General features: G+C 47.9%; 1 protein-coding gene across 1 annotated transcript in view; it reads right to left on the bottom strand.

Moving 5' to 3' along the window:
• Positions 1 to 25,652, bottom strand: part of LOC113491400 (collagen alpha-1(VII) chain-like) — a 142,906-nt gene that overhangs the window by 108,265 nt on the left and 8,989 nt on the right. Inside the window, exons 2-3 of the mRNA XM_026868298.1 lie at positions 3,962 to 4,101; positions 383 to 563 (exon numbers count right to left, since the gene is read on the bottom strand). Of these exons, the coding sequence (XP_026724099.1) occupies positions 383 to 563; positions 3,962 to 4,031 (251 nt within the window). The 5' untranslated portion in view covers positions 4,032 to 4,101. The remainder of the gene's footprint in view (positions 1 to 382; positions 564 to 3,961; positions 4,102 to 25,652) is intronic.

The raw sequence follows: 25,652 nt of genomic DNA, 5'->3' as shown, positions 1-25,652 counted from the left end.
GATAAGAGTAATGACCAGCAATAATATTGCATTCAGTCAGTCATACTCAGTTTATATGTAGGCAAGGAGTCCTCTTCACAGTGGTCAAGGGAGTCCAGGGTATGAACCCCAGAGCCCTGTTACCATAAAACATGGTATAAAATTAGATGGCGGGGAATTTCTTGTGGCTGCATTAAATGTCAACCTCCTGCCCTGAAAGAGCTCCCCATGGCCGAGCACCTCTAGACACTGGTGACACTACTGAGGGTTGAGCTCTTGCTCTGCTCTTGTAAAGGTTCAGCAGAGCATTGAGAGCTCTTTAACCACGGGGCCATGGCTGCCCATCTAGAGCCACAGGGGTACAGAAACTTGGGTGCTGCTGGTAGAGGATGGACTGACCCACCTTGCTTTCTCCCTGTAGAGTGCCACCGCCAGCCGGATGCCTCCTTTGCCCATCACCACGTTCTCAAAGGAACGGGCCACGCTGCTAATGAAGTCCTTGACCAGCTGGGAGTTCTCCCTTCCTGTGCCCTGTGACTGCCCCACGAGGAACAAAATGTCGGCCACCTCTGCTGTCCTGCACGCTGAGGGAGAAGAGGGGCAGGAAGGTTCATCCCACACCATGCAATGAGCCAGCCAGGAGATAAACCCCCCCGAGTCATGTGCACCCCCAAGATACTGCAGCTAAGGAATATTGCTTAGGCCTAATGAAGGGCATAATCATGGGCTTCCCAGAGCAACAGGCTGCTTTATTCTCTTTTATTTCCTCCTAATTCCCTGTTTTGCTGTTCTCACCCAGGGGAAGTTTCTCATTTGAAGCACAAACACTGAGACCCAAACCCATCAAGTCATGTGGGTCTGTAGGACACGCTGGAAGCAAGGGGATGCCTGGGGGTTTCACACACCCAGAAGCAGACATTGACACCTGAGTCACACACAACTCAAATTTGGGAACGTGGCAGCTCTGCCATCCCATCAACCATCCTGGGCTTCTTGCATCGAGGTCTCTAGAGCCAATGTGAGACACCCATGCAGACATTGGGCCACCTGGTCACCCAGGCCTTGTCAGTCCTAAAAAAAAATCTTCCAGTCTTGCATAGAGAGAGTTCTGGATGCTCCCCCCCTTGCCTAGCTGCCAGCATCCCTGAGAAAAAAAAAAAAAATTACCTTGTGCAAAAAATGAACAATTTCAGTGTTTTTTCTGTACAAGCCAGAGCTATCTGATGACAGCTGGCAGGGAAGGGACAGGTGTATAGGGAAATTTGTTTAACGAACATCAAGGCATATTTCCCTTTACAGTGTTCAGTCTCAATTTAATTTAATTTTCTTTAGGCATCCAATAACTATATTTCATGGACAGAAATCTGATTACTTTTAGGGATGCTTAAATTAATGAAGGCTCTACAAGGGATGTTCAAAATCTGTATTTTCTTTGGTATTTCTCTCCCTTGCAGATAGATGCTGAATTATTGCTGTAGAGCTGCTAAAAAGTAGACCACGCTGACTGCTGGAGGAGGGCTTTTTGTATCTCGCTCACCAGGACTGGGCTCAACCTCTTCTCTCTTTTTTTTTTTTTTCTTCTCCTTTTGTGTCACTGCTGCTTTGGACTTTACCCAGCCACTGCCTTGACTTTCAGCTGCAGCTCTGGAGACTCAACTCACACCCAACCAGGGCCGCAGCATTTGTTCCAGTTTGTTGGGGAGATGTGCTAGGCAGGTTTCTCCTGCTTCTACCGCAAATGGAAAGCCTGTTTTAGCTCAGTCTCTTCAATTTACCTGACTTTTACCCCATTTCTATAAGCAGGCTCCCCAGAGAGCTTGGAAAGATGCAGGTTTTGTGTCCTCCTTCAGTGCCGTGTCCCTGATCGACCCCCTTTGGCCACACAGCAGGACAGAGGATCATTTGCTGGCTGCAGACAGATGGCAGTCCGAGGGTCTTTGTTACCCAATGCTTTTAGTTTCTTCATTTTTCTTTGTCACTGAGCTCTTCACAACTTCAACAGTTCTGTTTACTGCAGAAAAATAACGACTGGCTCTTTTTGGTTTTACTTGTACCCAGCTGGGAATATAATTCACATTCCCTTGACAAAATGGGGGATGATTATTTCAATTTTCCTTCCTAGAACTCTCTGTTGAGATCTCTCTTCCTTTCTCAATGCTCCATAAATACTTTTCAGCTGAGATGTCAGAGGTGTCCTGGAGGCAGCTCAGCTGCTAACATCACCATAAGCTCTTTTCCCAGCTGCGGGTTCTTTTTGCATATGCCCCTTTCCCCTAGCTTTGACCTTGATGTCCCTGTTCCCCCAGGACTTGGAGGGAAGGCAATACCAGTTCTCAGCTCCAACCTCAGAACTGGAAATCATTCGACAGCTTCTCAGAGTAACCACAGCCTGTAAAATCCCAGTAACCACAACCAGGAAAACCCCAATAAAAGTTCAACAAGATGGAGGAGACCATCAACCAGCCCTCTCAAAATCACCCACCTGTTGGAGCTACTCAAGGCAGTGTGGACAGCTTTTCCTGGAAGACCTGCATTTTTGACCCTGAGCTGGAAAACATGCTCAAAATGCCATTGAGGGGACCTTTTCTACCTGTTCCTTCACATGCCAAATCCCCCAAGAGCCACCTCCAATCCATGCCTGGCCCCTGGGAGTCTTGCTCACCCTGCATAATGCTCCCACCCCCATTTGCATCCAGGGATAATGAGAAGAAAAGCAACAAGCAAGAGTTCCATGGGACTAAAAAGGGCAGGATGGTGCCCCTTTCTCTACAAAGGGGCAATCAGAGTCCATTCTGTGAGGTGCTGAGACAGGAGCTCAGCACCTTTCCTGAGGGGCCCAGCTTGGCAATGAAACCCGAGAGCATTCACTGCTTGGATCAGGTACCTGAAGCTGTCATCAGAAGCATGTGATGTTAAGCATATTTGGATTGGTACCTTCTCGAGAAAATACCAACACAGACAGCTATATTAATCACAGGGGGATATGATTTTATTTGAAATTTCCCATGCACCTCCAAAATTACCATGTTTCATCAATCACAGGTTTGCCAGAGACATCTGTAAATGTTGATTTATTGCACTGTTCCCAGCTTTGAATTAAATAGCATTATAGTCAAGTATATTGGCTTAATTGATGGACAGGAACTTAATCAAGTTAATTTTGTAGCTGATGCCAAAGCTTCCATTAACTCCTTGTTGAATTTACTGAATTTAGTCCAGGTGAATTTATACCTTCAAAGCATGGGGCCTTGTTGCTGCAGACTAGTTTGAAGAGGGAAGCCTCACTGGCTCATACTCAACCCCATAACTGTCCTGGGAGCTCTGGATTAGCTTTGTAGGATGCTCACAAGGAGCCTTCCCCTTCTGTAGTACCATGAGGCTACAGAGACATGTCATGGACTCCATGAGGGTCTTCTCTGGCTCCTTTTGTCTCCTGCCTTTCAGCTCTGGCCCCCTCTACCCAAAGTTCTTTGTGGGCCCGCACAGGCAACAGGGAACTAGGAAGGTGGTGAGCCCTTGTTCCATCTCCACTCTAAACAGTAGCAGGAGGCTTCAAGGCTTCCTTGATGTCTTTTCTCTCATATCCTCTGTGTGGTGGCTTGTACCAGCTCTTGGAGATCAGAAGAGGAATCAGGAGGGGATGCATTTTCCCTTTCTCCTCATTTCCCCTGGGGCAGTTGAGGTGGAACAGTATTAGAGGCTTAGAGGACACTAAGCAGAGCCCTGATTTCCCCATAAACCCTAGTGGAACAAGTCAGGTCCCACCTGCCTTTTGGGGCCAGCTGAGGTGCTCTGTTAGCCAGATAATCCCAACCTAAAAGGACCCTATGCAGAGGTTAAAGGCATCAGCACTGTGACAGCATCTGGGTGTGGATCCATGACATCAGCAGAAACTGCTTCTTGGAAGCGGTTGTTTTTCCTCCTGATGTATCTTAGTATCACCCCTAGCTGCTGCATTCATGGTAGCCCACTTGTCACGTACCTTCATGAACGGCCACAGCTCTGTACTGCACCACAGCCACTGCCAAGGCAAGGATCTGGGCATACAACATTTTCCTTGTCCTTGGGAAGAAGCTCCTTCTTGGTTCCTGGAGTCAGCACACAGCCTGGAGCATCATTCATCTGCAGGAAAAAAGAGGATTTAACACAGGCCATCTGATATGATGCTCCCACCAGCCTACAGCGACAAGGGAAGCTTGTCTCCAACTAAAAAGACTCATCTTGGCTTAGGCAACTGGCATTGAAGCCCACAAATCCACTAATTCCTCCATGTCTTTGCTGATGCTGGCTACAGGGGAGAGCTCAGCTTTGCTCCCCCAGCACCTTTCACTAACAGCACCCTTGTTCAGGTAACAACAACCTTAGGCAATTAAGCCTAAATGTGAGGATTAGGGGTGTGATGAAAGAGGGAAGCATCTGCTGCCTCAATCACGCAGGGAGGAAAGATCACTAGATCCCTGCAAACAACAATCACCTGCACTCAAGTCTTTATTGGCCTGTTTTGGGACTAGCCTCCAGGTTCCTAAATCCAGGATTAACTGCTTTGTACTTGCTACCCTTGGAGATCCAGCACATCATTGTGGAGCTGCAGGCTCTGGTTATTACCTCTGGATGGTTTAGTAACTCCCCAAACTGCTACAGGAGTCTCCCTCTGAGCAGCAGGGACTTCTCTCTACAAATCATCAGCTGCAGCAGAAGTGGTGTTGTCAGAAGGGGTTTTCTTTTTTAATGGACAACAAAAAAGTTTTGCTCTGTTCTTGCCTGCGCATCTCAGGCTGAGCAATTTCACAAGGAGACATGAACTACTTCCAGGGTGGAAATTACAGGTGTGGGGAAAAGATGAGCTCAGGTGACTTCATCCAGCCTAGCTCTTTGCCAGGGCTGGATTGTTCCTTCCAGCTGACAACGTGCAACCTCAAAATCATGTTGCATTATAGATTGGGTCTGTTTTGGAAAACAAGGCTGAGTTCCTGTGCAGAGCCCGGAATAACCCCACCTAAATGAATCCCTGGACCAGCCTGGTGTATGTCTAGACTTCAGGGGCACTGGGGCTGTGGTCAACTTGACCATCACGTAGCTACACCCATCTCTGAGACCCTCAGAATTTAAGTTTCCCTAAAGTGTTTTCTGTTTCTTATTTTCCCTTTCTCTTCTCATAGTTGCTGGGTGTACTTGGATATAATCAAGATTTCTGCTGTGCTGTGTTAACCCGTGCTGTCTCCTTCCTTCGTAATTCCTGCCAAAACCTCTGTGCGGTTCTGCTGTTGGTTACTGTGGAGATGGCTTCAAAGCAAAAAAAATCTCACTCTTCAAAAAAAACCCCCTAAAACACCCCGAACAAACCAAGGAAATGTAGGCTTTTTAACAACGGGAGTAAACAAGCTTCTAGGAATCAAGTAATAGAGGAGAAGTGCAGAGCTGAGACCCAAGACAACTAGGTTTTACCCCCACCTCTTTTGCAAGAGTTGTGTTTCAAGTTTTGGCAAGCTCATGCCATCGCCCCTCAGCCCCCAGCACCCTTCTTGCAATGCCAGCCTGGCAGCATCCCCTCTTCCCTTCCCATTTAATCCTCAGCTCTGTAGGTCAGGGTCTGTCCTGGACTATAAAACCCCCTTCCTTGAGCAGGAAGGCAGCAGAACCTTTGACTGGGTTTCTGAGCTCTGTGTTAATATTATTAAAACCACATGTCTCTCCAGAAATGTTCCTGCAGAGACCTTTATTTCAGTTTTTCAAAGAGTACCCCCTTCTATACTCTCTTCTCTTCTTCCCATCATTCACACCTCTACACCTCTTCCTGCCCAAAATACAATCCAAGCAAAGGATAAGTTAGCTTGTAAAGACAACACACTGTTCTGAGAATTTCCATGTCTAAAATAACTCCAGAAATGCAATATAATATGTACTGAGATAGCTAATCTAGCCCATCACAACAGCTGGCACTGAAGCCTGTTCTAATGGTCTTGCTGGTCTGTATGGGGAAGGCTTGTTTCTGCAAACAGCACAGTGACCAGCCCACCCAGTCCTGCCCCAAAAACACCAGCTGCCACACTGAGACAGAAGATCTTCCAAATTGCTGATTTTCATAAGTGACTCATGGATCCCTGAGTTAGCACATCCACTGCCACATGTCACCCCATGGGGTCCTGCCTGGTGTCGAGGTCCTCTAGCACACACACCAGGCCTGGAGGCCACCAGGGCTCATGGCCCTCATTGCCTTCAGCAGTCACCAATCCATCCCATCTCATTAAGAGAAGATAAGCAGTAGATTAACAAACTCCAAACTCACTGCCTTCAGAATAGCTTTGTAAGTAGCTTCTACCTTCAGACATGAGTCTTGATGTTGGACTCATACCTCCTGCCTTTCCAAATGTGACCTTTTATCCTCTCCCACCTCATCCTCTCCACTCCTGCCCTAAACCAAGGATGAAATTTCCTTGCTGCTTGGGACAGACTAAGCCCAAAACACGTGGAAAAAAATCATTTAAAAAAAGTTCAAATGCTAACAGAAATCTCCATTCCTCTTTGTAATTCCAATGAAATACTAATTTATTCTTAAAGAATAAGAAAGTCCCTCTAAGATGCCAACATCATCCTGGAGGATGCGGAGGTCTACTCCAGAGCATTGGCTTCCTTGCACCAGTGGCCAGAGTGCTGACCCACGGGGCAAGGGTATGTACTGCTGTGGTGATAACTTGAGGGGGATACAGAGCCAGCAAGGGGCAAAGGACAGAAAAAACCACCCCTCTGAATCTTCAGCATTAGTTGCCTAACTTCACATATATGCAGGAAATGAAAAAAAGGCCTAAGCAACAAGAAATAAGACTGAGTTTCTGCAGTCACTTTGGGCAGCTCAGCCAAAGCACATTTTTGCAGATAAAAATTGAACATGTGCTTTTCCTTTTTTTTTTTTTTTTTTTTTCCCCCCCCCCCAGGTCTGATATTATTTAATGGTTCAGCATGGAACAAATAGAGTAAAAAATGCACATTAACAAAGCAATAGGAAAATACTCATATAGGGAATAAATCCTAGAAGACTCAGAAGAGGCAAAGAAAAAGCACGGTGAGGCCCAGGCCTTCAGTGAGTAAATATTAACATCCACAAAATGCAGAGACGCTGTGGGTGTAGAAAGGCTCAAGCTCAGAACAATCACACCTTGAATTCACATTGCAAAGGTGAGGAAAAAAGAGTCAAAAGGGTTTAATAATCTGGATGCAACAAACTAAACAGATTTCCTGACAGACGTGAATTCATATATACACATGTGCATGCATGTTGAACAGTTATGTGTTCAATTTTTGAACATATTGAATATTTCTAATTTTTATTACATATATTTTTTTTTAAATTGTAGTTAAAGCTCTGCTCTGCTTTCTAGCAGTGAGCTGCAAATGTTCATTCGGGGTGAAAATCCACCCAACTCCTGCTGTTGAGTTACCAGCATGGGTCCTTGATGGATGACTTCAGCACATCCAGATTATAAATGAACCCAAATTAAGGGCACTATTCTCTGACTTCAAAAGAAAAATGAGTTGTTTTCTGTCTTGTTTTTCCCCTTCTTGATTCCTTCCAGAATCCCCCTGCATTTAAGGACTCATCTGGGTACGAAATACCAGCCCTAGGTGAGAAAATGCAGTGTGGAACTTGTGTATCAGGGTGAAGAGCTGCTCTGCAGCTTCCAAACGCTTGCTCCAATACATCCCTCCACCAACAGCCCACCACATCTGGGCTTGCTCCTTTCATGTGCTCCATCTTTTAGGATATACGTTGGGTAGCAAGGCTGATGGAGGGCTGCTGTTTGCTCCACCATCATTGTCCAACTCGGGGCAGCTCAGTTCACTTAGAGCAACCAGCTCACTTAGGAGCCTCCATGATGCTCACCATATACATTATATACATCAGAAAACTTAAACCTGGCTAGTCTCAGCTGATCTTTGCAGACACTGGTTGCCATCATCCCCTGTCAAAGAGCTCCTAAAACCACTACAGGGATCTTTAGAGAAACCTGGTAGGGGCAGGGAAACAACGCCATAAACTTCAGGGTTTTGCAAGGAATCTCAGCAATTTCCTTGATCTTTTACTGTCCCTGGTAAATAATTTATAGGGGCAACTTCTCTGGGTTTTACAGTTCCTTGAACAAATTGCCTCCAAACCCCATAAAGCTGACGGACCAGGTTCTCCCTTTACCTCAGCTGGATGAGATGACAGAGCTGTGGGAAGCCTGGCAAGATGCGGGAGGGTAAGAGAAGAAAAAAAGCGTGTCTTACATACTAGCAGTAATGCCACAGCCTGGGTTGTTCCCCTCCATTTATTCTTCCTGTGTATGTGTTTGCAATAATCTCTCTTTTTTTTTCCCCAACAAATTTTGGGATAAATAAATAACCCCTGTCAACAAGGTCTGTCTAAAAGGGATGAAACTCTGCAGATTTTCAGTCTCATCTGGCCGCTGCCTGTCTTCCATTTGCCTGTGGCTTCAGCTGGATCTCACGCATCTCCTGCCCCAGGATCACCCAAGCCAGATGCTGCTAACTCCATCCACCAAATATCTATCCCTGTTGCACACAGACAGAAAAAACTACATTACAGAGCTGCATCTGGGCATGCACAGACTTCCCAGGGGATCTGTGCAGATCCACGTCTCAGCACCCACCATTGTGCCATAGCACATATCACACATACAGACTCACAGCCTAGCAAAAACTTGACCATTTCAGGCAAATCTGACAGAGGGAAGTAGGTCTCGTTTTTATACAAGTGTCCTGATAACCGCCAGATGGGCAGAGGAAGGATATCCTATTTGCAGCTCCCTCTGAGAGGCTGCAGACTGAGCACAACCTTATATTAGCCAGCAGAGAACCCACCAAGGCTTCACCTAACTAGACACCACTGTACGCAGCCCAGCATCCAAGGACCCTGTTCATTGAGCACTACCAGGCACATTGCAAAATTCTATGGAGAGAGATTCCAGCAGCCCCCCAAGGAGACAACGCTGAGATGTGTAATTGCAATGTAGAGACTGGCCTGAATGGAGAATTAATGGGAACTTCAGGATATGGAGGCACCCGAGACTGACAGGAGAAGGGTGTGGAGATGGTCCAGATATTGAGGGCACCCGCATTAACAGGTCACCGAGATCCCACCTTATCTACATGTAATTTTGCATGATATTTGGATGGGGAAAAACAAGGCACAGACTGCGACTAAAGCAAAGGACAGAGTCAAACCATTACATTTTGGAGGCAGGATAAAAAATAAAAATACAGGCTTGAGGCTTAAGACACTAGCAAGGAGGCAAAGGATGGACTAAACCCTAATGGCTCACAGAGGTGGAGAACATATGTTACAACCACTGTCAGCTCCAAAAAGGTACCAACAGCTCATCCAAAAGCAGCATCTTGTCACCGATGTAAGAAAAACTCAGGAGGTAGGATGGAGATGCAATAGGTGGTGTCAGTTAGAGGGTCTGTCCACTTCACAAGCAAAGGTGTTCATAATTTGCTGCCAGGGAGATGATGGTTCTCTCCTTCAGCTTTGAAATGCTCCTATGGAAAAGCCTAGTCGGAGCGTTTCTGCAGCTCCTCTCCTGTGATAAGGCACCATTTGCTGCAGGGGAGTTAAAGACATTTTTCAACCTCAAGGAAAATGGTAGACTTGAATGGGAGGTAAAATCTGGTTAAACACGGATTGTTCCTCGCTTGACAGAAATAAGCCTCGGGGGGTCAAAAGTTTACAGTTTATTTTTTAATGGAGTTAATAGATTTTTATGGTAATTGATTTCTCTCTAAATCCCTTGAATACAGATTTTAAGCTGTTTTCATAAAGAAATATGAATGCATTGACTTGTTGGTAGCTGGAGGCACACTCCTGAAATGCATGGGACTCTCCAGGAGCAGGTGGAGGGGCCGATCCGTAGGGAGGAGACGGTCCCTTTGCAAGGCAGAAGTGCAAAATGGTACCAAAAGCCAGAGCTCAAATTAAGTCCAAAGGGGCTGGGATTAGCTTTTGTCTTTTTGAAAGCCCCTTGGACACCTTTCAGGCTAAACCAGGATTATACAAACACAGTTCAAAATGTGTTCAGAATTAATTACGTGGGTCAGGAGCACTAAGTGACAGGACATACTCAGGTCCTTCAGCTGGTGTGAGCTGGGAATGGCCATGTCCACCCATTTCATGTCATTCCCCCTGTGTGGGTATTCACATCCCTTTGGGGCCATTTTCGTATAGGATTTTCCATTTCCTGGAAGATCCCTTTCACTACATTGACAGTGACATTTTGGCCACGTGACTAGGAAAGGAAAAAATGGGATTTCCCAAATTGTTAAAAATACCAATAACTGGTATCAAAACGAGGCAGTGCATCCCAACTGGGCCATGGTCAGTGCATCCAAACCAGGCTCCAACCACCAGTCCTGTGATCAGTGGAGATTCTGGCAGTCTAAGGTGGTGCATGAATGTGTTTTGTCTTTCCTGCCCACCTGCTGATGCTTTGGGGTTTAAATCCCCAGTATTGAACCAACTGACTCAGCCCAGCACTCATAAGCAATTTGACAACACTGTGAAAGCAAGCTACCACTTCATGCCACTCTTACACGAACAGATAGCTGAAAATCAGTAGGCATTTGGCTCATCTGTCTCAACATGAGACTTACCCAGCTAATTCCCATCTCAAGTTTCTCCTGCTTTGAGACCTCGGGTGCCAGATGCAGCGTGTACCTTGACCCCATGACACGGGCTCTAGAAGGAGGCAAGGCAAAGCTGCATAAACCCATTGTTGGGTGGCTCTGGTTCCTGAGACTCCTAACATCAGATCCTCTAGTAGAAAGGGCTGTCAACAAGTGATCTGATTTTTGTTTGCCCCCAAAAGCAACCTGCAAGCCCTGCAGCAATAGGTGATCCCTACGCAAGGCACTTCAGTCCCCCAGGACCACTCACATCTCAGGCCTGGGACATGCCACATGGACCTCTCAGGAGAGGAAAGAGCAGCAAGCTTGGGCTCAGAAGCAGGAGGTCTCTCGCTGGCACACGATGGTGCTAGCACCATGGAGCACAGTACTGCAGCTGGACTCTCACTCTGCTTGCTAAGAACAGCAGCCGGGGCAGATGGATCCTCCAGAAACCCCCCCCTCCACTCTTAGAGCTGCCACACAGCTTTCCAGACCAGTAGATAACACTTCGGGTAATTTAAGCTCCATCTCCAGGACACGTTTGTATCTACACCTTCATTAGCCCTCCTGGAATGACAGTGATGCAAGTTGGATCAAAGAACCTGCTTCATTTCAGGTAAGGGAGGGACACAGGCATTCCCAGTGCACTAAGGGAGCATTTTGCACAGCCCTCGTGGTTTCCCTCCCCATGTCCCCTATTGCCGTAACATCTGGCAACGCACAGCCCAGTTCTGCCCATTACTAGCTTGCCCATGGCTAGTAGGTTGGGCAGAAGAGGGGAAGGAAGCTGAGCTCCCCAAAAGAGCCATGCTAGGTCCCTGGCATTCAGCCATCGTGCAGATTTGGTGGAGAAAGTGTGATGGTCCCTGCATGGCAGAGATGACCACAACCCCCGCTAAGCTTCTGGCTGCAGTTCTCTCCATGAGGGGCTAAATGTGACTTTTCCCACATGACAACCATCCCCTGATGCCCCAGGTGGCTGCATATGGCCACATGTGCTTTTTAGACCAAAGCTTGAATTCTGACCCAGCACCGTCCTGGGTCAAGGTGTGTCCAAAATGAACATCCTGGAAGGAAGCCAGAAGAGCTAGGAAGAAGCTAGAGGAGCATGGGTTAGGGTACCCCTCACGCGGGCGCCCACACAGCAGAAGCTGTTGGCAGCGGTGTGGTGATGGTGTTGAAGGCAAGGGGTGACAGTTCTGGTGGCCAAGAGACCTCCTTGGAGGCCCAGCAAACACCACGTGTTCAGAGCTGCAGCTCTCCTCCGCTTCTGAAGGTGCATTGATTCACCTTGTTCTCCTGGAGGACCTCCCTCTCAGCTCCAGGCAATTCTATCATGACATGAAAGGATTTTTAAGCAAGGAAACCTTTTCCAAGGAGCATTTTTACCCACATGTTGCAGTGTGTAGCCTGTCTAAAAAGCAGCGTCAGCAATCATGAGAAACTGCTGCTCCTTGCAGAATGGGTAAATGGATCCCCTCCCTCTCTTGGAGCAAGAGCTTTGAGAGTGTTTTGTTTGGTCTATTTTTTTTTTTTTTTTTAATAAATACCATTGATTTCCTGATTTAAAGGGGTTGCACTGCGTAGTAATGTTTAACAGAGATGATGGGGAGAGAAAGGGGATAAATCTTGTGAGGCTGCTCAATAAAAGAAGATGAAGTGAGAGCTGCAGGAAGCTTATTTTCCGCTTCGGCACTCAGCTGAACGTGCCTGGTTTGTTCAAAGGCAGTGACCCACATGGGCTGCTGGACTCCCAGTCCCACCAACTTGAGGTTTAGACCCCAGAGCTCTTGTTTCCCCAGGAAACATGGTGGGGAGGTGGAGGCCATGTATAAAAGCAGCTGGATTAACATCTCAATAGGTTTCCTGAGAGCAGGGAAAGGGTTGGCTATGACTCTCCTCCAGGGTGGGAGATGTGGTGTGGGGAGGTTTCTGCCCCAGTCTCTCCCCATCCATCAGGCTCCAGCACAGCTCCAATATTCTCCTCTGCAACTCCTGCAGTTATTCACGCTGGGGGCACACGACATGGAGAAAAGCATTAGGTTAGGATTTGCTCAAATCTGATGGAAACAGACAGTTAGGGGCAAAACTTCATGAAGGAGAGTCCTCACTGGGTTTTCGACCATTCCCCACTGGGGAAAGGGCAGCAAGGCCCATGAAAAGGTGACAAGTAGCTGGAGATAACTGGCAGGTGACACCTTTTCCCCTGGTTTGGGACAACTTGCAGTGTCATATCCAATTGAGGCTGGTTTTGCCGTCTTCCACCTCTTGCGGCATCCAGGAGCAATGGATGGAGCATTTTAGCTTAGAAGCACCAAGGAGAAAAGCAGAAAAATACCTTATGAGTCCTGGAAATGAAAGCTAGACCCTCCTTTCCTCCACACCACAGTGACCCTACACATCAGGTTTTCACATTAACAACAGTAAAAATACCTTCTATAGCTAAACTTAGAAACCTTTCCAAGCAGAAAGTTACAGTCAGATGGTGGTTGTGAAGATTGTCTCCAGCCAGTCTCTTTCTTCCTCTCCAACAGACTGAGTCTGAGGGGGGATTAATGTTTTTGCTTGCGTAGGTATTGTAAAGGAGGGTTTGTTGCCCACCCCTAATCTCTCCTCCTTGCAGGAAATGCCAAGAGTGCAGTGAAGGTTTGGGGTGGATAACTCTTTGAAGAAGAGTTTTGCCGGAGATCACTGGTCATTGAAGGTCTACATGAAACAAATGGCTCTGCTCCAACCCCAGCGGCCTCCCCACTGGGCTTCTGATCCTAATACAGACTTCTATAGCATCACCTGGGTATGCACCAGCTGAGAAGCATCACAATCTGAATCCTACTTAAAAAGATTAATAATACACTTGAAAGAGAAAAAGCTAAAAGAGAGGCAAGTAATAATGGTCAGTCTTTGGGCACATTCCCAGAAGCAGGGAACACCTTGAAACCAACTTCAGCTTCTTTCTGCTGCCTCTATCCCGTTTAATGCTCAGCTTTGGAATGAGCCACCCTGCCTCCGGCTGTGAGGTGTGGGGAGATCCCTCATCACGTGTGGCACAGAGACATGAGCTGCCCACAGAACAGGTACCACAGTTTTAAGGATATTTGCAGTTTCTTCACCCTACTGCCACCTGGGGCGTTCAGGAGACGATACTTGTTAATCTGTCTTCTCATAAAGAAGGTGAAAGTCTGCCCCACAGTATTATGTATCGGTGGAGTCAAAGGCAATATTTCCAGGTGGGCAGGCGGATGTTAGAGACAAGGAGATCAATAGATGGGGGGTGTGTGGTGTGTGTGTGTGTGTGAGGGGGGTGGGGTGGGGTGTCGAGGAAAAAAAAGCGTTAGAAAGTCAATTGATCAACGGATTGACTGCTTGGCTGGCAGCCAGGTCTGCATTTCTCAGGTTACTCACACTCGGGCTGGATCTTTTCCAGGAGGTTATTCACATTGCAAAGTGCTCCTTAGCATGACTGAGGGGACTGGGAGCCGGGACAAAGAAAACAAAGATCCCAGCCTGAGGTCCCGCATCCCCTGGGAGCCTCTTGGTTTTGTGGCAGGATAAATTCTCCAAGCAGATCCCTGTTGCCTCTGGGCTGATGCCGTTTCACTGCCTCCAGCTGGAACAAGGACATGGCTGAACATGGCAGAAGCAAGCAAGGGAAGAAAGGCTTGTGCATGTGACTTGCACGTCCCCCAACTCCTGCTCTGGACCCTCTGTGGGCAGCCTGACCCTGCCATCTTCCAGCCCCACAGAGACCCCCCCCCAGGACCTCCAGCCCCTGCGCTGCTCAGGAGTCAACCTCAGTGGGGTACCACAAGCCCACCATAAAAGAAGACCCTTAGGGGCTACGCTTGTACAAAGCCTCCTACCATGAGGATGAGCCCTGAATCTCCCCTGTAGTCTCTTGACATGACAGTCCCTGCTGAAAGGGATGGAACCACCATAAATCTTAGCTTCAGTTTCTGTGAAGCAAGTGAAACCCTTCCCAAATGCACCTTCTCATATTTCCCTGGAATTTTCACACTGCTAAGATGGTGCAACTAGATGGGCATCTTGATCTGGACTATTTTTATCTCCCAGGTGTGCAGCACTGCCTGAGTTGCTGGGGCATCCAAGCAAGTGTGTGGTGACAGACATCTCCCTAAACAGGCAGACACCTCCTTAAACACAGACATCTCCCTAAACAGACAGCACTGGCAAAATTTGGCAGTTTAATATATGTCATTTTTTTTAACCTCTCTACAAACTTGCCGTCTGGTGCACTCACATTTTATACCCACCATAAACTGGTGTTAATGGCTAAGGAAGAGAGAACTGGCTCCCCATATCCATTCAGACTTTTATGCACTGACTGTATAAAAAAAATCAGTTGATGAGGTGCTGAGGGGGTACACTGATGGGCAAGCTGTACAAGCAGGAGGGGTCAGGCCATGGCAGCAGTGAAACCTTCCCAGAAAGCACAAGGTAACAACTGTGCCCCTGCCACCAGGATGTCTTGGTGACTGGCCCCTTTGCACCACTCACTCCTCGGGGGCATCACAGGATGCTCCCACCAAAGCTCCCATGGATGCAACTGAACCCATTTTGGACACTTCTCTCTGTTCCTCCCACTCCCCCAGCAGCTGCTGCTGTAGCTGTGCTCCCTCAAGACACAGAGGAAGGAGGATTTATGGACAGTGAATTGGAGAGGCTGAGCCAGGGACACTCACTCCCCAGCCAGGGCAGGAGCATCTTCCCCCAGGCAGGGCAAGAGCACCCAGTCCCAGAGCTGGGGCCCTCAGCAGCCAACCAAGGGGGTCTGTGGGAGGGTTTGACCCAAATCTCTCAGTTTTTGCATTAACTTCTTTACTGCCTTCCTTCCACTCGAAGGTGAGGCCTGAAATGAAAACATCACCCACCTTTCACCACCACCTGCACCGCCTCCTGGGCACTGCAGCAAGCTGGAAACATCCCTCATCCCAGCAAACAGTCACATTCTGCAGCTACACTCATCCATCCTTCCCCCGCTCCCCTGACGGGCTTTCCCATTTACACAGACCTGAGCTGCCTGTTTGAGCAGCCCGGGGCCCTGCCAGCTATGAAACAGTCTCCCCAGGGGAAGTCCTTTTCCAAGGACTGACCTGAAAGGTCCCCAGATTATATCTTTGGGGGGATATTATTATCTTATATTACCTTTCTTAGCTCTGGCTCCATCCTGCAGTGGTTGCAGGCCTGCTTCCCCACTGTGGCTGCAAACCCTTGGGTGGTGACAGGGTGACCTTTCCTATAGGCAAGGGGACAGCATGCCTGGGCCAGGGGGTCAGGTGGCCAGACAAGGGAATTGGAGATGTCCTGCTGCATTTCTCCTATTTCCCTTGTCCACAATCTGAAATGAGCAGGGTCAGAGGAACAAATCTGATGGGGAGGCACTATTTGGAACAGGAAGATCTGAGAACAGCTGAAACATGAGACAAGCCGTGCTCGGGAAAGCTAGGTGGTAGAAAGCAGACAAAGCTTCATGCACATAAATCCTCTTTCAGTCGTGAGCCCCAGTGCACCAATATTTAAGACCAGGGAGAGCTGACAGAGCTGCTCCAGTGAGAAACCTCTGAGCAGCTGCTGTTCAAACAGCTTCCAGAGAGGAAATATCACCCCAACAACTCCCAGTCCTGTGCTGTATGAACATCACACCCTCAGCCAGGCTGAGGACATGTCCCATATTCATGTGCCAACCCTTCAAACACAACCTCAGGCACCTCCTGGCCCAACACATGTCCCCACACACAGCCTGGCCCAATGCTGCTTGGGGCACTGGATGTCTGGAGAAGGGCTCACATTGCAGAAGCATTGGGGACCCCAAACAGCATCACCCTTCCCCTTTCTGCTCCTCCTGACGCGTGCAATAACACGATGCACGGAGCCATTTCTGCAGACTCCATCCTACAAACTAACTTCTTTGTTAGAGCCACAAAGACTTTTCAGGCACCCCATGAATCATCTGCCTGGTGGCTAATTTTCTTCTCTCCCCGGAAGACAGGCACTTTCTTGTAATTCTTGATTGCAAGCAGAAATCACATTATTTTGCGCCTACGATGGATAGCAGCCAAACGAAATTGTTAATCACTGCTGTTCCCTGCGAGACATCATTTCGGCATCTACAGGGGGAGGCAGGAATGGGTGCACTGATGCTGAAGGATCCCAGTCACTGTAACCGCTGGTGCTACTGAGGCACAAAAACCTAAGTTGTATGACTTGTTCCTGGGCCGGGAAAGGAGCAGACCCACAACCCAGAGCTGCATATACGTGGTTTGCACCCGAGTGGTCACTGCATTCATTGCAGTGTTCCAACCTCTGCAGACCCAGTCTGGCCCAGCTGGAGGAAAGCAGAATCCCACCCCAAAGTACGTAACTTCTCCCCTTGAAATCATCTCAGTTCCCCAGCCAGAAATGGCCCCTTCTTGCTGCTTCTCCCATAACGTGCTGAAATACTCATTTTGTCTGGCGTTACAACCAGTCCCAGGAGGGTCTTATATATAAGCTGTTGTTATAGCTTTGATGCAGGACTTGCTTTCAGCACTTGTTATTTTACCAGCATCCACCTTGCACAATCCAACCAAACAAGATTAGAAAAAAAGTATAGCTTCTTATTCCACTAGTGGGAAGGTTACTGGGGCCAGATTCTGCCCATTGCAATGCTCAGACCTCCTGGGTGCATCAAAGGAGGCAACAGGAACTTGCTTTATCCCAGAAAGCCTCAAAAAAACCCCCCAAACAACCCACCATGTGCTGCATGCGACAGCACTTCTTCACAACCTCTCCCTGCCTTCGAGACCAGCTGATGCCCCTGAGCCACCTCCCATCATGGGAAGTGCAAAGTCACTCCAAAATTCAGATTTCAGGCAGATTTGGGGCATCTCAAGCACTTTTGAAACAGCTGCCAAGGGGTTCGTTTGTGCAATGCCCCAGGAAGCTGGGAGGCAATTTGCAGCCCTGGGAGCTGCTGCCTCCTCATCCTCCCCATGGCCCCCGGCCCACTCATGCATTTCGCGTGCCGTGGTTCATTTAACTGCAACCCGAGAATGGGGAGAGCAGAAAAAACACAACGGAGCATACAAAACCGGATACCCGGACAGAGAGACAGCTACCTACAGGCGGCTGGTGCTGCTTACCTGAGCAAAGCTGCTGCATGTTGGCTTCTCCCCACAGGCAAGAGGGTCCAACAGCCCCAGAAATGGGCGTCCGCCTCAGCTGGGCTGCAGTGAAACTCCCTGCACGCTTGGAAGAAGAAGTTATGAGGCAGGAGGAGGGGCCGCTCCGGGCATCCCCCCCCCCTCCACCTCCAACTCCTTCTCCACAGGCCAGCAGCTGGGATTGAGGCAGCAGAGGGGAGGCTGGGACAGGGATGCCACCCCGCACGCTTTCGGCAGGAATGTGGGAGAGAAGAGGGGGGAGAAAGGGAGGGGAAAAAAAAAATCTTTACCTCGTGGGCACAAAATAATAATAAAATAACTGGGATGTTTGCAAAAGAAGGGGCCGGCTTGGGGGAAGGGTTGGTAGGGGGAGAGAAAGTCTCCATTTCCAGGGGGCCAAAGAATCCAGGTTGGTTACTAGCACCCGGAGAGGATAGGAAACATCAGAAGTGGGGTGCAGAACTAATTTATGGATCCAATGCAGGGGTCTGACATTGCTGTGTGGGTGCTGGAAGGGTATGGAGGGGCATGCGTCAAGACATCTCAAATGAAATTGTGCTTGCACTTTATTTGTCTCACCTCACAACAGCAGAGAGCTTTCTAAGAGATGGTCTCTTAGATGGAGGATGCTAACATTGATACTAAGAGGCAGCACAAAACTGAGGCACAGGAAGGTGAAGGGAATGCAAGTGTCTCTGGGGTCCAGTCACTGGGTTCAAACATCTGGGAAATGACCCCAAAAAGGACACAAATGTCACGTTTGCCTCCTTGGCATGGGGATGGTGGGGTGACCCCGAAGCTCTGGGTGAGGTGGGCAGACTTTTTTTGCAGGTCTGGGAAGAGGTGAGATGCTGGAGGATGAGGCTCCCTGCTACTGGGAGGGAGATGAGCCCCAAACAGGATCTCAGGAGCACACCTGACATCTCACCCTCACATGAGCACAGGGATCCCCAGCTCCAACCTCCTCCTGCACTTGTCAAAGCCAGGGAAGCTGCACCCCACGGCCGCTCAGCAGCAGGGTGAAACCCTTCTCCAGCCACACCTAGAACTTACACCACAGAACAGCAGAGACTTCAGCTCAAAAAAAAAAAAAAAAAAAATCAGACAACAAGCAATTTTGCTGCTCAAAGTAGGGGATCACCTGGGGCTCCTCCCAACACCACTGGTTATTTTGCAGTGCCTGAGGTCCTGGGAACTCCAGACCTCATGGAAGAGCAGGTCTCGTCGTGGTAGGTCCTCTCCACCCCTACAGCTAAAGATCCTCTGGCCAAAAGATACACAGGTGAAACAGGTCAAAGGCAGAAAGGGAGAGTGAAGGACAGGATCCCCCAGGGTGAGCAGGAACACATTGACCTGAGATGCAAAGTGCGAGGAAATCCCAGCCCCATCCTGACCCTGGAGGTCCAGGTGAAGGCAAAGGGGATGGTGGGGACAAACAGGACCTACAAAGAATCCTCTGGGCTCCATGTTTTATCACTGCTTACAGGACCATCACAGCCTCACTAAAAAAATAAGAGTAGTCTCAAATGGCTGCTAAAAGATATTCAAATTATCAATCAGACCCTGTCTCCAGGTGTTTAGGCACAGGTTTAAGAATTATAGGTGTAATGCAGCTCTTTCCATTCCTCCCCACCAGCTTGAGCCCGCAGGGAAAACACTTGTACTTATGTTTCCCCACTCCAGCAAAACATCCCAGGAATTAACTGCTTCATGTCCATTTATACTGACATTTTTTCCCCCTCACTCAGGCCTTTCCTGCCTGAAAACACCACCCAAAGCTCTCCAGGATTACGCTGCAGTTTTAAGCAGGATTGCCTGCAGCTCGCAGACTTCAGAGGAGCACTCCATGAGGCTCAGGCTTAACAATTGAATCTAATTGAACCATATAAAACTCCTAAATCCCTGAATGCTTCATTATCAGGCTGAATAGGCTTAATTGCAATTGTATCTGCATTCAGCAATTAAATCTATTCACAACCCCGGAGTGGGGCAATCAGGGGATGTTTGTGCCACCAGCTCAATGGTGCATTTCCAGCATGAGCAGGGCTCTGATTGCCATTTGGAGGTGCCCGAAGTGATGGCAGGCCACCAAGTTGTGGTTTTAATACAGGTCCACTGGAGTTTCTCCTGGGCATATTTGGCTTCTTGCTGTTCAGTAGAAATGCAAGGAGCAACCCAATGGGCTCTCCTGCCCTTTGTTGTCTCCAGGACCACTCACTGATGATAAGGCAGTTTGCAGCATGATGGAGATCAGTCTCATCTACAACCTGCAACAAGTCTCATGGTGCTGACGAGGCTGGTTGTCCTAGACCTCATGGTCAGCTCCGCAAATATCTATTTAAAGAGTGACCACACAGTGCAGTCATATTGCGCCATTCACAACAGATTCCTTTTCACTATGCAAAGTGTTGAATATCCCCTCAATGATGGGATTTTTCTCCTCAAAGTCAGCCAATTTATTCTCTCAAAATTATGCAAGTATGGAGTTTGTTAAAAAGAGATATTGCCACAGCACCACACCAACTTGATCTTGTTCCTTAGGGCAGCCAGAGACCTCCCGGCCTAAATAACCCACCAGGCTATGACCACAGGGATTAAGAGGGATGACAAGTGTCACATTTAAACTCATATTTAATTATGACACGTCAAAAGAGACCTAGTTAAGGGTTTTCGATATACCAGTATGCACTCAGCACAGCAGCAGAACCATAAGACATACCTTATCCTGGCTTTATTTAGGGCGTTTGCTGTTCAAGCATGGCAAGGCTAAGGAGGAAGAGCAGCCCTGTGAGGAAGGGCTTGGGGGTACTGGTGGATGAAAAGCTCAACATGAGCCAGCAATGTATGCTCACAGCCCAGAAAGCCAACTGTGTCCCTGGCTGCACCCAGAGCAGGGTGGGCACAGGGCGAGGGGGGGATTCTCCCCCTCTGCTCCGCTTTGGGAGACCCCCCTGCAGGGCTGGGTCCAGCTCTGGGGCACCAACAGCAGAAGGACACGGACCTGCTCGAGTGGGGCCAGAGGAGCCACGGAGATGCTGGGGGGGCTGGAGCCCCCCTGTGAGGACAGGCTAGGAGAGTTGGGGGGTTCAACTGGAAAAGAGAAGGCTCCAGTGAGACCTTAGAGCGGCCTCCCAGGGCTGAAAGGGGCGGCGGGAAAGGGGGGAGGGACTCGTCATCAGAGGTGGAGGGGTAGGACAAGGGGGAACAGTTTTAAACTGGCAGAGGGGAGATTTAGATGTGATCTAAGGAAGAAATTGTTCCCTGTGAGGGGGGTGAGGCCCTGGCACAAGTTGCTCAGAGAAGCTGTAGATGCCCCATCCCTGGAAAACTCAAGGCCAGGTTGGACGGGGCTTTGGGCAACCTGGGCTAGTTGAAGATGTCTCTGCTTATGGCAGGGGGGTGGCACTAGATGGTGTTTAAAGGCCCCTTCCCACCCAAACCATTCAATGATTCTACGACAGACCTTCAACACCCAATGGATCTATGTGATAGGTTGAGGTGCTAGCTGAGGTGGCAGAAGAGCACTGCCCATTTCATAACCCCAGCATAGCACTGTGCCAGCACAGCTGAAATTTCCCATTCTCAGGCCTGATTTGCTTGGCAGTAGCTCAGGAATCTCTGCAGACACCTGCACCATGTTCACGTTCAGCTCCTCTGTCCTAACCCACAAAGAGGACCACCCTGAGCAATGAGAAGAAACCAAGGGTGTCCAGCATCTCAAGCTCAGTGTTGGGGATGTTGAGATGAGACCCAGAGAGCCCATAACCAGTTTGTATGATGGGCCACCCTTCCCCAAGGAACTGGTCTCAGGCCACATGGTAGTTTCATGTTGGGTTGTTGAGCAGTGGATGGGTGTAACGTGAACACCTGGAGCTGAACGGTGCTGTATGTTGTTTCCAAACCCTAGAGCCAAACAGCCTCCATCAAAAGGATAGGGCAGGGGTGAAGAATGAAATTGGTTCTTTAATTGTCAAAAAAAAAAAAAAAAAAAAAAAAAAAAAGGGAGGGGGGAATATCAAACCCAGGCCAAGTGAAAATCATAAAAATAAACTGCGCTGAAGCATATTTGGTGGATTTCCAAGAGAGGCTTCTCAACTACTCAAGCAATCAGCAATATTTTAAAGCAATCAAGTGAGAGTAAGGGAAGGCAAACAAAGAGGATCATTCATGTGCAATCGTCGCTTGCTTTAATGCCAACCTTTCTGGAAAGGAAGGACTTTCCATTTTTTAAAGTTCAGGCTTAATATTTAGCAAAATATCTCCGCACCCACACATAATTCATCAGATAAAAGCCAGGAAAGGTTCAGCAGTGTTTTCTGATCCCCAACCACCTCTGCCTTGAAAAGCCTATAGAAAAGGAACCAGCCCTTGTTTCTCATGCCCTTGTCCTTCATTAGCCTGAGGCCTAGAAAGCAGCGGCGGGGGCCAGTGTAGACAACAGCAGTGCCCTCACGGGGCTGAGAGCCTGGACACAGTCCCTGGAGGCAAACAAGAGCTTGAATAAAGATGCTATGTGAGGTCTCATTCAGACCAGTGGTGCTTTGAGGATTTACAGTTCCCAGGACGGTTCTTATCACTCCCATTTCATGATGAATGCTCTCATTTGATAAACCCAGCCTCAAGATCACTGGAGTAGCTTTTCCTCTTGACCAAAATTAGCCTCCCAGTTGTTTTCCTTGCTGAGCTTTCCCATTTTGCCACCATCCCTTGAAGACCTCTCCACTCCATTCCTGTTTATTCACCACTTTGCTTTTCTTGCATGAAGGTCTTAACAGCTTCATTTCTTCGGCCTCTCCCTCCCCTTCTCTAACTGCCTTTCCCCAGCTTCCTAGGGCACCTCAGCATCTCCATCCAACTGCACGGTACTCCAGAAAGACCCCCATAGTTTAACCAGTTCCTGTGTCCATGGAACTCAGCAGAAATAGTTCCCCAGGACAAGAGACAGATGAATGTCATAGCTCCAAATTAGGAGAAAAACAGCTGCAAACATTGGGACTCATCTCCACTGACTTCACCTGTTTGACAGCCATGCATGCTGAGCCTGGTTCTAATGGCATCTAATGGCAACTGAGATGCCTTTAGTTATCTGGGACATCAGCTTGGTCACTTCTTTCTTAGTTCTTTGTACCTCTGCACAGCCAGACTTTCATAAGAAACATCTGGACAGAAATAAACCTTTTTCTTATTTCATCCCCAACTCCTCTCTCTAGAAGGGCCAAAAAAAAACTAGGCAAAGAAGAATAACTTAGAAATGAAGAAAATCTGACCTTGCAGAGAACCAAGTTTGCTGCTTTCTGGATGAGGTCTTGTTGCATCACCTCTGAAGCATGAGGTGGCACTGAGACGTGAGGTGACCCAGGACTTCTGCAAGAGAGGCACCAAATACCTCACAGACATTCAATACCCTCAGTAAACCTGGCAGGGGTGTTACAGCCCTTTTAGAGTGACCGTGACCAGACTAGCTGCATCTCAGCTCCCATCCTCTTCCACCACCCCTAGGTGTTACTTTGAACCACTTCCAGATGCTTTCACCAGTCCTGTTTGTCTCCAGCCTCTCAGAGGAGGTACTGTATGAGTAAATTTTAATCCTTTTTAATCAAAATCAGTCTGGGCAGCAAAAACCTATTATTTAAGCTTACTAGAAGTGATAGTCTCACTAGCCAACATAACAGCCAGCAGAGGCAGATGTCCAGAGCTGAGCAGATGTGGGTGGTGAAGATGCTCTACAGATTTTTGACACATTATGATTGTGGTGGCTTTCCTAAGCCCACGTACTTTAGGAAATGACCTAAATGTTAGTGCTGGAGTTTGTACCAAGGGTGAAAAAAAGTGTATGGAAAGCCTGGGGAGCTGCCTGACCTCACTGTAACCACACAGTGACCTTACCAGGAGATGACACTGCATGCACTCTGGCCCCAGATTCTTAGAGCTATGGGCAAGAGCTCAAGGGCAAAAAAAATGAGAAGTTATGGGAAGTGGATAGGGGTTAGACCAACTTTTGTGGGGGGCGAAGGGGTTGTTGGGTGGAGAGAAAGGAAAACACCAGCTCCTCTCCATGCCCATCTCCTGGGTCACAACAGCCATGGGTTTTTGCAGCCAGTTTGGTGCCTGCTCCACTGGTACATAGCATGGAGGTGGAAGGAAAGTGCTGGGCAACAGCAGAGCCCACCTTTACCTCCCTGCCTTGTCTCAGCTTGGGCAAACAATCTCATTTTGCTGCACCTTGATTTCTCCAGAGGTGGAACAAAGATGATTGAGTTTCCTTTGGATACCCACCAAGGTTTCTAAATGAAAAACATAAGGATAAGACATGGAACATTGCTTAGAAAGAACAAAATACACACACATACAGGAGTAAATGGGATTACATGAAGTGGGCTCTCCTGACCACTGCAGTTTTAACTGGTTCTCCCTGCAGCCACATTTTGCCCTTTCATTTATTTATTACCATGCTCAGATTTGTTCATTTCGCAAAGAAAAATACCAGTAACAACACAAAATATTGTACCATTACCCAGGGAGAAAACAGCAGCCCCCCCTTAAAGCAGTGATCTGGTTTTGGAGGAGAAGGAGATTGTTTCAATTATTTGGAAAAGCAATTAAAGAATGAGAAGATATAACCAAACCTACTTCCCTGCACAGTCAGCAGCAATGAGCTGCATTTGATCTCCAGCGTGAAACCAAGCATAGCCACTCACCACGGGATATCAGGGCAAGCATGCACAGACAGATTAGGTAAAGGAAGCAGAGGTTTGGTATGTGACACACACTTATCAAAGTGTGACCCTCATCTGCGCCCTGTACAGGATATATTGCAAACAACTTTAAATGTTTTCACTCTGTATTATTCATCAACTTAAAAAAAAAAAAAAAAAAAAATTCATGCAAACAATCTCCTTTTGACCATTAGTACCTTTTGGGTTTTCTAAATTTAGGATGACATAAATCTCACATGAAAAGGGGTTTTTTCTTTTTAGAAAACAGAAATAGCTGCTGCAGTACTTCACTGGGGACCTTTAAACATGTGTATTTAGTAAAAATAAAAGCAAATCTATATCACATCATGCAGAACTGGAGGGAAAAATCTCCTGGTAGCTCTGAACCAGTGGATACACCGCAGTGTAGCATCCAGAGACACCAACTCCAGGAAGAGGAGCAGCAGCACAACTACATTACCAACTGCCAGGCTGGGATGTGTTGCTGCCAGTCCCAGAGCTATCTGGGGATACTGGTGCAGAGCTGCATTGCAATTCAGAGATACAGTCCAAGTAGGCATGGTGGACAGGTGGCAAAAATATTGCCAGGGATGAAAAAGACCTCATTTTGGTAACTGAGCACAGAAGCAGACTGAGCTCCAAATTTCCAACCCAACAGTCATGTCCTCTTCTCTCAACTGTGAAATACTCTATAGACCAAGACATCCTAGCCTCAGTCCTGGTGCACACTCCCAGTGGCATCTTCCTAGCAAAGATGGCCCCTATGGGAAGCAAAATGCCAAGAAATAGAAGGTCAAGAAAATTTGTGCTCTTGAGATGGCTCTGCATCTTGGTTGCAGAAACCATTGATGCTGCCAAACTGTGGCAGCAAGGTCTGGACTCATCCCATTTTAATGAGGAGCCCAGCTTAGGTGCCTAGTTGCTGCCAGGGCTGCTGTTCAGTTTGGGTCACACCGTCATGGGGGCAGGACAAATCTGGTCAAAATTGTGCTGTTAAAAATGTAACTTTGCCTGGAGAAAAAAATCAGAAGATTTGAAATATTGAAAGTTTTATCCATGTGATACATTTCCGCTTGGCATTTCAAAGTACATTTTCAATTCCAGGACAGAAAAATCTATTATTTGTAGATGTGCC

The sequence above is a fragment of the Athene cunicularia genome, assembly GCF_003259725.1.
Source record: "Athene cunicularia isolate RWA chromosome 1 unlocalized genomic scaffold, athCun1 chr1_part2, whole genome shotgun sequence".
In the NCBI taxonomy this organism is placed as follows: Eukaryota; Metazoa; Chordata; class Aves; order Strigiformes; family Strigidae; genus Athene; species Athene cunicularia.
Note: the sequence above shows the minus strand (reverse complement) of the source record. Positions and strands in the feature narration are given on the sequence as shown.